General features: G+C 37.8%; 1 protein-coding gene across 4 annotated transcripts in view; it reads left to right on the forward strand.

Annotated features, from left to right (window-relative positions):
- SPAST (spastin) overlaps positions 1-12691 on the forward strand; it is a 34529-nt gene that overhangs the window by 1438 nt on the left and 20400 nt on the right. The window contains exons 2-4 of one of the 4 annotated variants that reach the window (XM_054394192.1): positions 3032-3118; positions 4354-4437; positions 9664-9759. In XM_054394192.1, coding sequence (XP_054250167.1) covers positions 3032-3118; positions 4354-4437; positions 9664-9759 — 267 coding nt within the window. The remainder of the gene's footprint in view (positions 1-3031; positions 3119-4353; positions 4438-9663; positions 9760-12691) is intronic. The other 3 variants (XM_054394203.1, XM_054394211.1, XM_054394219.1) reach the window with 3 other exon arrangements.

Consider the following 12691-nt stretch of genomic DNA (forward strand, 5'->3'; position numbering starts at 1 on the left):
AGTGGTAAGCTCTGGGACTCAAAAATCCACTATGTGCAGCAAGGTTGTTTCAGAACTGTTGTATGGTGTAAGAGCATCAAGGGTCATAGGAGCAAAGCATGAAAGAACGTGAGATAGTGTAATAGTTCAATGTTGTTGAGGATTGCTCTGTGAAGAGTAGCTAAATCTTCAATTACCAGGTGCCTGTTCCACTGTTGTGGTTAATAACTGTTGATGGTTTGAAGGATAAAACTTAAAATATCTATTTTAATTACAGACTTGCTTTGTAGATGCTTCTGGAGTTGTCATATATGAGTTCAGCTGCATAGATCAGTAAGAAAAAGCTTTCTGTGACTAACACAAGCAGTTGCAAAGTAACTTGAAAATGCAGTATTTATTTCTCTGAGATAGAACTGACTTTGCTTTAATAGATTTGTTATTTCTTTATCTGTTGCTACTGGAATATATGCATACCTTCGAATGTATTTGATATGTAAACACTTTTTTTTTATAACTTCCAAAAAAAGTTTCAATTTATTAGGCATAATATGTAAAATGGTTAGAATTTTTGGACTGTTTAATATCCTGTTTTAATTAGGTGGCACTTTAGCTGTTCTGGAAGCTGTGTGCACTTCAGTAATTATGGTGGTGCTTCTGGTAATTTTTGTGCCTCTGAATTGCTGGGAAAACTAATATTCTTGGTTTGATATTTTCAAAATCAAGCTTAACATCTTTTCCAAGGACTGAAAAGGTGCATGTGGTGGGTTTACTAGCCAGCAGCTAAGCACCCACAGAGCTGCCTGTTTACTCTCCTCAGTGAGACAGGGGAGCAAATAGGGCAAGCAAAAGTGAGAGAACTTGTGGTTCACGATATGATTGAAGGAAAGAGGTGGAGGGAAGACAAGTGATATGATGCAAAGGCAGTCGCTTACCAATGCCCAGCTAGTTTCTGAGCTGCCTTGGAAGACAGCCCCCTGTTATTCCTCTACTGGGATTATTGCTGAGCATTGTATTATATGATACAGACGTCAGTTTGGCCAGTTTGGCGCAGTATTCCTGCCAGTTTTCCTTCCCAACTTCTTGTGCATCATCAGCCTACTTGCTGGGGATCCAGAGTTGGGGAGAAAGTATACCTTGGGGCTGAACAAACTGTTCAGCAATAGCTAAAACATCGCTGTGTCATCAAAATTGTTTTAGTCACTAATGCAAAACACAGCAGAATATGGGCTCCTATGAAGAAAATTGCCTCTGTCCCAGTCAGACCCAGTACAGCAAATCAATGACTTCTAAGGGATGTGACTATTTTATTATACTTATTATTGTTTTGACCACTGAGAACTAGTAAATTGTTCTGTGCGGATTCAGAGCACGACCCTTGCAAGCATATTGGTTTGATATATTGCTTTTAAAACTTCTCCAGTTAAAAGATGGAAGTGAGATTTTAATGACCTTGGCATGTTCATAACTGCTCTTCAGAGTAGCAAAGCAATTCAGGCAATAGCAGAGGTGGCTTGAATCATGTCAAATTTGATTTTTTTTTTTTTTTTTTTTTTAACAACCATAATCAGCATTAGATTTACACTGCAGTCAAAACTTTCTGTACCTGATGGGGAGAAACTTAAAATAAAAAAGGCTGCAGAGAAGATCAAAGTTGCTCATCTTCAGTGATTTCATGTATCTAGCTTTGTATAGTCAGGATATGTGAGACTGGCAGAAAGAGTGCAACAATCAAATGATTCCCAAGGTATGTGATGTATGCAACCGTGGTAAGTTATTGTTCCCATGGTTTATGTCGGTAAGAAGAGCAAAGCTTGGAATTACCTGGTAGTGTTATTAAAAGATTACTAAACATTATTAAAAGATTTTGCATTTGGAGAGAAGCAAGGGGAAAGCCTTTAAGAGGATTCTAGAAATGAAACAAAATATTTTTGCTGGCCCTAAAATTGGCTAGAAAATAGGTTTGGCACTGAAGTTATCAAAATACTTGAGTGCAGAAGCAACACAATCACTGGTAACTGGCACTTACAGATAGTTTTGTCAAACATTATCTCTTCTGAATTTGTTTTCTTCTAGGATAATTTTTTTTCATTTTTTCTAGCGCTAGCACCTTGGTAATGCTAATCAGGTGTAAATTATACTATCTACTGCACTGTATTCCTGTGAGGAAAGGCATGCATAGTGTGCAAAAGTATGTTTCCATATACAGGCAAGTATCTTTTTAATGCAGAGTATTTACAGAAGGGCCTAAGTATGACATCCATAAGAATATCTCTTCAATGGGTTATTTGCTGTCTTGGTGTCAGATAGTATAGCTTAGGCATAGGCGTGTTCATGGTTGTATTTGCTGTAAAATCCATTTACGTTGTCATTGGTAGAGAGGAGTACTCTAATTCTACATGTATTGTACTTCATAAGAAAGGTAACATAACACCTGCCATATAGCAGTTCATCATAGGATGAACAAAGAAATAGCCTCATGACAGATAGGCTGCTCTGTACAAAAGTTAACCAGAGGAAAATTTTCTCTTTTCTTGCTTGCGTAGCACCCTAGACTTGCTTCTATCTTCTTCTTGAGATTCTGTGCTTCTAGTGTTACTTTTGGTATTGGATGTCGCTGGAAGGTTGAGGTGTATCAGTTTGATGTTCGAGAAAGAAAAGCTGTCAGTTTTACCATTTCTAAATGAATATGTGTAGGTTAGCTTTTTCACCCTGATTGGTGTGGGTTTTTTGTGGGGTTTTGTTTGTTTGTTTTGTTTTTATTTGTTTGGTTTTTTGGGTGGATTGGTTTGAGGGTTTTTAGGGGACTGATCTCTTTAAGACAAATGGAGAGGTGCTCATAGAACAGGCAAAAGTGATTTGAGGCTGGTATAGTACATGTTTTTAATAGACAAGCTTGTTTGAAACTAAGTTGACAGTGTCCCTTTAAGCGTTTCTTTAAATCACAGTGTTTTGTTCAAATACCCCTTCCTTTTACTTTTGTGCAGCATAATGTGGAACCATTCCTAAGCTTTTAATGATGAATAAAAAATAATGGGTTCACTTCCTTTTTAAGCAGGACAAAAGGAACAAGCTGTTGAATGGTATAAGAAAGGAATTGAAGAACTGGAAAAAGGAATAGCTGTCTTAGTAATTGGTCAAGGTAAGCCAGTTTTGAGTTTTGTGAAAAAGATTTTGGGTTTTGTCCTCTTCAGAGTGACAAATCAGTATTGCTTAATATGATGGATGCTAGGAATCATCTGCTGTATGAATTAATTTGTAAGAGTGTTTCTTATTCCTGTTTTAGCTGTAGGTGAACACTGGTTCATTTCTGTGTTCTACTTTAATTTTTTGCTCTATAACACATGCCAATCTTGCTCCAAATATTTCCAGACTATCCAAAATCCTAAGCAGTTAATGAAAATTCTAAAGTGCCAAAATAGTACTTCTGATTTGATTTGCCAAAGTTGACAGTTTGTTTTCTCACTGAAGAGAGTATAAAATCCTGCATAACTGAAAAAGAAACACCCCATTTTGGCGTGGTCTAGCATGGTGGCATATGCCAAAATAGCTGAACATTTTCAACACAGAAAATATATGGAAACATTTTAAGCTGTAGTGATGAAGTAGGCGTGTACCACAGAGAAATAAATAGGTATAGTGAAGGACTTGTTCATAATCTCTGTCTTCAGAATAATGTAATATACCATTTCACCCCTCCAAGCCCTAGACTTGTATCTGCTTTAGCAAACTGCTGTTTTGTTCCTCAGTTATGTTTAGAAATGCTTGTGAACAGTATGTGGTGACGTATTACTTAAGCAGTAGTACCAGTGGCCTTTGATAGAACCTTAACTATACAGTTCTAATGAAAAAAAAAACCCTAAAAAAAAATCAACCCTGCCAAAAAAACTTGACTTGGACAGGCATTATTTTTTTAGCAAATGATGTTAATATTTCCAATTGTTTTGAGATGTAAAGGGACACAGTTAACTAAATTTAAATCTGTTAATTTTGCCGAAGTGAATGATTTCAAACTGTACTTGCCTCTTGGTCACTTTTCAAGCTTTTTAAAAATATTTTTTATTTGATTTGTGTTTAGGCAAATGCAGTGACAACATACATTAGGTCTGCATGAGATGTTAGAGAACATGCAAAGCAGTGCTTGGGTTCTTGCCACTCTACAAGCAGTATTGTAAAACAGATAGTGTCAACTAGCTTCAAGTTATTGATCAAATATAAAGCTTTAGGACTTTTTCATTAGCTTTGCAACAATGCTCCTTACTGGAGCAGCAGGTAAAGGGTGGGAGAAAGAGGAGGGAAAGCTGGGTATCAGTATTTTAGCACTTCAAAAAGTTAATTTGCCAAATTGTGTTTTAATAATTGATTTTTCTTTGTAAGGTGATCAATGTGAACGGGCTCGACGTCTGCAGTCTAAAATGATGACAAATTTGGCAATGGCCAAGGATCGCTTGCAGCTTTTAGGTACCAGTTACAATTCATGACTTTGGAAAGTTTGTCGTTCTTATGGAAGTTTGTCATGTACAACTTCACGTAACGCGTTCTTCTAAAATAGCGCTTCAATTCTTTTGAAGTGAAAGGATCACTATCTGGGTAGGGTGTCTCTGAAGTTTCATTTTAAGATGAGAGTAAGTAATAGTTTTTCAATGCTGTTGATGGATTTTAAAGTTGAAATCTCATGTCCTGCTTCCCCATGCCTTAAGAAATAGGTGTAAAAGTAACTGAGAGGTCACCGTTGCATGCTTGAATACAAGTGAGGAAGTTGACTAGCTCTTGCTGGAGTTTATTTAGCATTTCTGTGTTATAACTGTAGTAAAACATGGTATGTTGCTGATCATGAATACCAAGTGTGCCTTCTATAGCTAGTTCATGTTCTGTTAATTTTGTTGTCGCTTACATAATGATTTTCCAGGCTATTGGTATATATTAATTCTTTAGCATCATGTACGCTGCGAAATTCTAATTCTCACAATTTTTATTTATTAGTGTTCTATTTTAAGGCTAGCAGGTAAGATAACATATTTTCAGAACCACAGTGTGGTATAGTTTTAGCCTTATCAAAATTAAGTGTTGTATATAAGCGCTTAATGGACAGAGGGAGGACTGGGAGTGGCATCTTACTTTGCATGATAATGAAAAGACAAAGGTCTCCCTTCTCCATCAAGCAGCAAGCCCACAGCTTTGGGCAGTGCATCTTCTAATCTGAGAGCTTTGAAAATGCTTTCAGTTCAAGCAGTAAAATGGAAAAAAAATATTTAAAAAATATTTTTAATTGCTTTTTAAGGGTTTTTAATTGCTCTTTAAGGGAGAGCTAACAAATATATTTAACTTGCATATCTGCAGCTTTTGTCTTGCACTGTTTTGAGTTCTCCTAAATCCCTCTTCTAGGAGTGTGTAGAGAATACAGGAAAACTCATGTCCTCTTCTCTTTCACGTTGTGATTCTGTGTTCCTGACTAATGATTGACAGGGAAGTTGTGACAACCACAAGGAAGGGAATCTCTTGTTTCCCTATAGTTCCTGGTGTCCTTAATTCTTCTGAAGAAAGGTGTGGGGAACATGAGGTGAAAGAGGCCTCTGGCTTCTATACCTTACTGAGAATCTTAGTCTATGCAGAGAAAATATTTTCTACTGGTGAGGGTTAAAGGCTGACTTCTAGAGGTAGTATAAACTAGGGAACAAAAGAGTGAAAGTGATTATGTGCTAACAATCTTTGATAAGGTATGGCTTGTTGCTGACATCCTAATTGCAAGTGACCAGGACTTCTTTAAACAAATGGCTGTTCTTTAAACCTTGACTTGGCAATGCCTGTATTTTGTGGGTGGTACATGTGTTGCTGTAGTAGCACTTGTGGTGTTGGTGAGTTGTTTACTAGTTGTGCTGTGACTGAAAAGATAGAAAGTGCAAAAAACCTAAAGCTGAAGTCAAGCTGCTACATTCTTCTTTACTCCCAGAATGTGTGGTCACATGCTATTTTGTATTCTTCCTTGAGGGTGCAGATTGAAAAGTGAACAGATACAGAGTAGTGTTCATTGCATAAGCTGATGCAAATATTATTTAGTTTTACTTTGAAATTATCAGAGGTTCAGTACTTTTGTTCTACTTAGGTTCTTGTTAGTTTGCACTAAGTATCTGCCTCTAACAACGTACCTGAGAGCAAAATTTGGGTAGGAAAGAACAAATGAAGTCATCTCTCCTCTAAGAAGGAAAAATACATTGTTTGGAGAGGATGGATTGAAATCTCTGCAAGCTTGATAATTATGGATCTATTTTAATAATGTATATTACAATATCTAACCAACTTTCTAGTACGGACAGCATCTGTTTTTATTTTATTGCACATGCAATTTCTAAACATAGTTTTCAGCATGTTACTTTGCAGTTAACAGATATTTGGAAATTTAAGTGGTGTAGAGATGCTTTTGCAGTTGAATGAAACCTGAGGCTCTTGAAGCTCTTAAGGTTCAATAAAGTGATTTTTTTCCTATGAATCCAATGTTAAGATGAAGTATTTTGCTCTACCTTGTGGAATTTCTCCACAGTGGTCAGTGCTTTGATTTTTTGGAAAAGTGTTGGATCATCAACGTACATTTAAATTGCCTAACACCACAGATGGGGGTGTTGACACCACTGATTGGTGCATGATGTCTGATCACACCCATGATGTCTGATCACACCCATGTGTCATCACACTATTAATCCTTTTTAATGTTCAACCAGAGGATGTAGTGACTTACTTTGGATTTTGGCTTTACTATTTTGAGCCCTGTTTTCATCTAAATTACTGTATCGTATTCTGTTTAAAGCTCTAATATGACACACCCTGAAAGCTGAAGTTACTCCAGGTATGTTTCAGGGCACTTCAAGATGACCTGATGGCTTTGCAGTCCAGTAACAGCAGCATGTTGTGCTAGCTACAGGGGACTTAGGATTTCTACCATTTGAATTGTTGGTGACTCCTGGTTTTGATATGGTTTAAAGTGTGTTAGCTGTGCAGTTAGTTAGATGAGTGGGTAAATCTTGCTCTGATGGTCTTCATAGTCCTGATCTGTCCTGGGTGACTGATCAAGCATGTTAGAATCGTCAGGTTTGATATATGTAGAATCACAGGAGGATATTGGTTTTCCACAATCAATACATTAAATTCAGCAGTTTGCTGTTCCTGAAAGCAGATAATCACAGTATCCAGCGCAACACAATTCTGATGCTGTACATGTGTTAGACCAATCTGTGTTCTCCCATTTCACAGACTTTCTCTAGGTGGACAGATTTCTATCAGCACTACTGTCTTTCTGTGTGTAGCTTCAGTACTTGGTTTGAAGGATGCACGTGGCATATAATTAAAATAACTTACCTCAGTATCCTCTCTGGTAATAATAATTCTGCCCCTGTATGGGTTTCAATGGACACTTCTCAGGAATCTACTTTCTTGGAGGTTATGGTGGTTTTGCTTCAGGCTTGTGTTATAGGGCAATGTCTTTTTTTTTTTTTTTTTTTTTTTGTTCCTTAGAAATCAGTTAACTTAAACTCAGGATCTAGTGTTGACAAGATAAGGCACAGCTGCAGTGGGGTTTATTGGGTAGGTTTATATTGACACTGTATCATTAAGAGGAAATAATAAGATTCTTTAAACATTGTTGGAGTTTTCTCTATGTATGGAGGCACAGGGAGAAAACATTTAAATGGAAGGGCATCCTGTGTAATTTTTTGGTATAATATTTAATAGCCCAATTAATTTTCGTTGTTTCAGAGGCCTCTGTAAGTATACTGTCTCTCAAGAAAAGTCATATATTTGTTTTATGTACTTTTATATGCAATATTAAAATTTCAGGTAACAGATAAGACAGTATGTGAATTGAAATTGGTCAATAGTTGGATTACATTTTTGTTCATTTTTGTATTTAATATGTGGAATTTGTTAAGCCATAGATGACTGTGATAAAACCCCAGCCTCAAACTGCAGTGTTGAAGCAAGTGGCATTTCCTGAACTGCTGCCCAAGCTAACTGATTTTATGGTCACTATCTAGAAAGTTGTGGGGTTTTGGTTTTGCTGGTTTTGTTGTTTTGTTTTGGTTTTTTTTTTTAAATTCAGAAATATTCTCTAAAACTTAACTGATTATCTGTTAGCAAGTCTATTAGTACTAATTTTGTTTCCTAAGCTGCTTCATGTACTTTCCATTCAAATTGCATGCACTGAACAGGGAGTAGACTGTTCTGCTGTCTCTTTCAGTAGTGCTGCATGCACTAAAATAGTTCACTGTGGTCAGCCATACTAAAAAGCCTTTTCATGGGCTGCTTTAGAGGGAAATTTCTTAGGGTAACTTCTTGCAGATTACAAAGCTTGCGGTTGTTTGTAGGCTGTTCTTGTGTGACTAACGTTTTTTGTTTTCCTGTAGTGGATTATTCAGTGCTTTCAATTTAAAGTAAAGTAAACCCTGGGTGCACATTGAATCTTGAAATATAGTTTTTCATATTTGCCTGCAGCCATGAAGTTTTCACTCTAATCCAAATCTGTTCAGTCTGGATATTATTATTAAACAATCACTTAAACTATTTTGTTTAATGGTGGTTTTGAGAGAAGCTAAGCATTGAGTGATCAGGACCAGGCACAGGAAGAAAGGATTTAACCAGTAAGACTGGAAAAATATCTGTAATAGACAAAGAAGTGGAAAATAAATGTTTGTGATTATTGGTTATATGATATGCAAGCTATGAATGGCAATTCTTCTTCCAGTCAGGGCTTTTATGATCTTATGTGTGCATGTTTTCAATATCTTTTGTGTTATGTGCTTTCATGTTGCCAGAGGACATCGCTTGTCTACTTGTCCATTTCTTCTCCTGCAGCTTCTCAATATTGCTTTCTCCTGCATGAGAGGAGGAAAAATAAAACAAACCAAAGAGGCAGAGGGGAGAGTGTGAAAATATGTATACCTTCCATGCTTACAAACTGTTTAGTTTGTACAAAAAGGTGTGTGTGTGAAATAAAGGTGAGAGAGGCTGTAAAAGTCACCAAAAGTATGACCTAGAGGTTTTTTATTTTATTTATAGGAGTGGTGGGTGAGCTGCAGAGAACAAATAGTCTTCAGATTTAATTCTTGTTTTGTGTTTGCTGCCTTGCACCTCTTTGAATGATGCTTTGGCTAGTTTGTCATGACTTCTTAATTTCTTTCTCTTTAATCTTTAACCTTATGAACTTTTCTGAAGCTAATCATCTTGAAGAACACAGCTTGCATGACAATTTTATTGAATTATTTCAAGGCAATTCTATTTCTAAATAGAGATCTTGAAAGACGTTGTTGTAATGTATGTGGGGTGTTTTGCTTGAACAGTTGAGATTTCTATAAAATGTTGACTGGCTGCTACATTTATTATGCAGGAAAGTGATGACTCCTTGTAGTTGGTCAAAGTAAAACCTTGGGGAGGACTTTCAGAAATGGGTAATTAACTCAGCTGTAAATAGCCAGTGTTAAAAAACTGGTTTCATTCATGCTTATGCTGACGGAATTCTCTTACAAATTTTCTGAACATATAGAATAGATAGAAATACTCCTTTTATCTTTAACCCTGTATTAAGTATAACAAAGCCAAACTTGACATTTGTTTGTTCAACATACATAAATTTTCTTGGTTCATTTTTATTTTTTGTTTATTTTGTCCTTTTTCCTCCCTTCCCCTCTGTTTACTATGTAGAGAAGCTGCAGGCAGTTTTGCAAATTTCCAAGCCGCAAACGGAGGTCTATAATGACAGTACTAACCTGGCATGCCGCAATGGACATCTCCAGTCAGGTGGGTTTGGTTTTACCAGTGCTGATTGAGGGGATCTCTCTCAGTTTCTGGTGTGTTACAGAAAAAAATATGCAATGCTATGTTCTGGCCCCACCAACTTAAAAAGAAACTTCCATATTTCTGTTTCTAAAGGCTTTATATTAAATACATTCCTTCCCTTCTATGACCTTGGAAGTGCTTCTTTCTTACAATGATGATCCTAGAATTCAAAACTATTTACTAAGAACGTTTTAGAAAATATTTCCATGGTTATATTCTTAAAGAAATTAAATTAAACCTATTTTAGAAAGTGTCAAAGTCATTGTAGGATATGTAGGTTATATATTGCGCCTACATAAGTAGAACTTCCTTTGTGATACCAGTAGAGGGAATATGCGTTTGCATTGAACTGTTTCAAATTTCAGGGGCTTTTACTGTGAGAAAGTGATACCGAATTTAAGCAAGAGGAATAAAAGCCAAGCTCTTGCCTTTTTTTTTTTTCCAAAGAAGGTTGTTTTTTATCTTTTCCCAGAAGACTGCACCAGGTATAATAAAATACCATATGTAACCTTATTTATCCATACACAAGGAGTAAAGTTGCTGTGATGTTTCTGAAGTCATCTCTGAAACCCCAAGCATTTCATTGGCTCAAATAGAGCCACTGAAGGGCAGGGGTGTGCATGGCCCAGAGGCAGTGCCCTTGGCCCAGGGTCTACCGTGTGGGGAGTGAGGGGAAAATGGAGGAACATCTGGGGGGAAGATCAAGGGAGGGAGCAACTGGAATCCGTACTGTGCCTCAGTTTACCCAGAAAGACGCAAGTGCCCTTCCCAATACGCACTGTAAAGCTTCAAGAGCCGCCTGCCGTCGTGCTGAAATCAGACCAGCTGTTGAGACAGCTTGGCATCCCTGCCGGCAACCAGCACCAGTCTCTTGCCATGCCAGGTGCACAAGAGTGCCTCAAAGCCTTACTGGCTAGCATCCAGCAGCAGCACCCCCCCCCTGCTTGGGTGGAACGCAATGAGTAGTTTATTGCCTCCTTAGTTTAATGGTTTGTATCGAGTGTGCCCCTGTGGTCGAGCGCCATATTGTGCCAGGGATTCTCTTTCCCAGTATTCTTCCAGTTTGCTTAAAATTGTTACATACTGCCTAAATACTGTACATTCCCACTGTAAACATATATTCCAGCCATACACCAAGCCTTATTAATAATTTTTTGCAGTTTTTCATATTAATTAAAAGTTATTAATATTTTTACTAATACAATATTTGGAGTCATATTCCTGGTGACTTACATAAGGTGGAGGACTGAACTACTTCTGTGAAACTGTGGCAGAAATAAGCAAAACAACTTTATAGAGCTGTGGTCTTCTAGGGATTCTTTATTCTGAGAGAGTGCCTTCCAACCTTCTAAAAACAATCTCAGGCTAACAGAAACTTTTATTTACCAGACTGTGTGAGATCTGAGAAGAGGAAGAAAGACTAAAGAGTAGGTCAAAAAAAAGAGTTAGGTATCCAGCATCTACTGATTCCTTTGAACAAGACTTCCAGAGGCCTGCTCCATTTGATTTACATTGCTCAGAGTAGACTTGAGATTCAGAACTTGTGGACATTAGAGGCTAACCCACAGTACTGAACTTCTGCAGACGGGGGATTCACTCTTAAACTCTGTCTGTTTTTTGGGTGTGTGTATGTGGAGTCTTGTTTTTAAGATGTTGATGCTACACTTTTTTTTCTTTGAAAGTACTTCCTTTATACATACTGTAATAAAATCACAAGGGCAGCTTTGATTATTTAAAAACACAAAGCAGATTACAGAGTCTTAAACTGTACAAAATCAGCTTGCAGTGTACTTGAGATGAGAGGACTACTGTTACTGAGAAATAGAGATGCTGCAGAGGTACTGAGCCACATGGCTCTGGCATAAGCTTTATTTTTCGATCTACATAAAGTATTACCAGCACCATTGCTGAATCAGGCTAGGCTTTTAGAAAATCTAGGATTTTATGAAGTATGAAATACGGTTATGCATAGTTTTAACATCAAGAAAATGCCTTTTTGCATGTTCTTCTATCCAGAAGTCCTTTTATTTACCTTTAAAGGCCAAATATGTTAAAGATATTTTTACTTTTTAATTCTCTATGATATCACAGGATGTTAGGGGTTAGAAGGGACCCATGGAGGTCTTTGAGTTCAACACCCCTGCCAGAGCAGGACATAGAATCTAGCACAGGTCACACAGGAATGCATCCAGACAGGTCTTGAACGTCTCCAGAACAGGCTCTGGGCAGCCTATTCCAGTGCTCTGTGACCCTTACACTGAAGAAGTTCCACCTCATGTTGAGGTGGAACTTCCTGTGCTGTAATTCACATCCATTGCCCCTTGTCTTACCACAGGGTGCAAGTGAGAAGAGGCTGTTCCTTCCTTCCTGACGCACAGCCCTCATATTTATGTACATTTATTAGATCCCTTAGTCATCTCCTCTCCAGACTAAAAAGCCATAGGTCTCTCAGCCTTTCCTCATTAGGCACATTCTCCAGTCCCTTAATCATCCTTGTAGCCTTCTGTTGGACTCTTTCCCTGTCTGTCTTGAATGGGGGAGCCCAGAACTGGATGCAGTATTCCAGGAGGGGCCTCACTTGGGGCAGAGAAGAGGAGTAAGAGAACCTCTCGATCTGCTGGACACACTCTTCTTAATGCACTCCAGGCATACCATTGGCCTGCTTAGCCACAAGGGCACATTGCTGTCCCCTGGACAACTTGTTGTCCACCTGGACTCCAAGGTCCTCCTCCACGGGGCTGCTCCCTAGCAGATACTCTATTCCCACTGGTGTACTTCATATTTCTTACGTTTTTAGAATGTTAGTGATTGGAGATTCTTCCTTCTTCTAAAATACTGTGTCAGCCTTTCAGACTAATTTTCTGGACTGTAGCACAAATGACTACTTAATCAC

Source organism: Indicator indicator, chromosome 2 (assembly GCF_027791375.1).
Source record: "Indicator indicator isolate 239-I01 chromosome 2, UM_Iind_1.1, whole genome shotgun sequence".
In the NCBI taxonomy this organism is placed as follows: Eukaryota; Metazoa; Chordata; class Aves; order Piciformes; family Indicatoridae; genus Indicator; species Indicator indicator.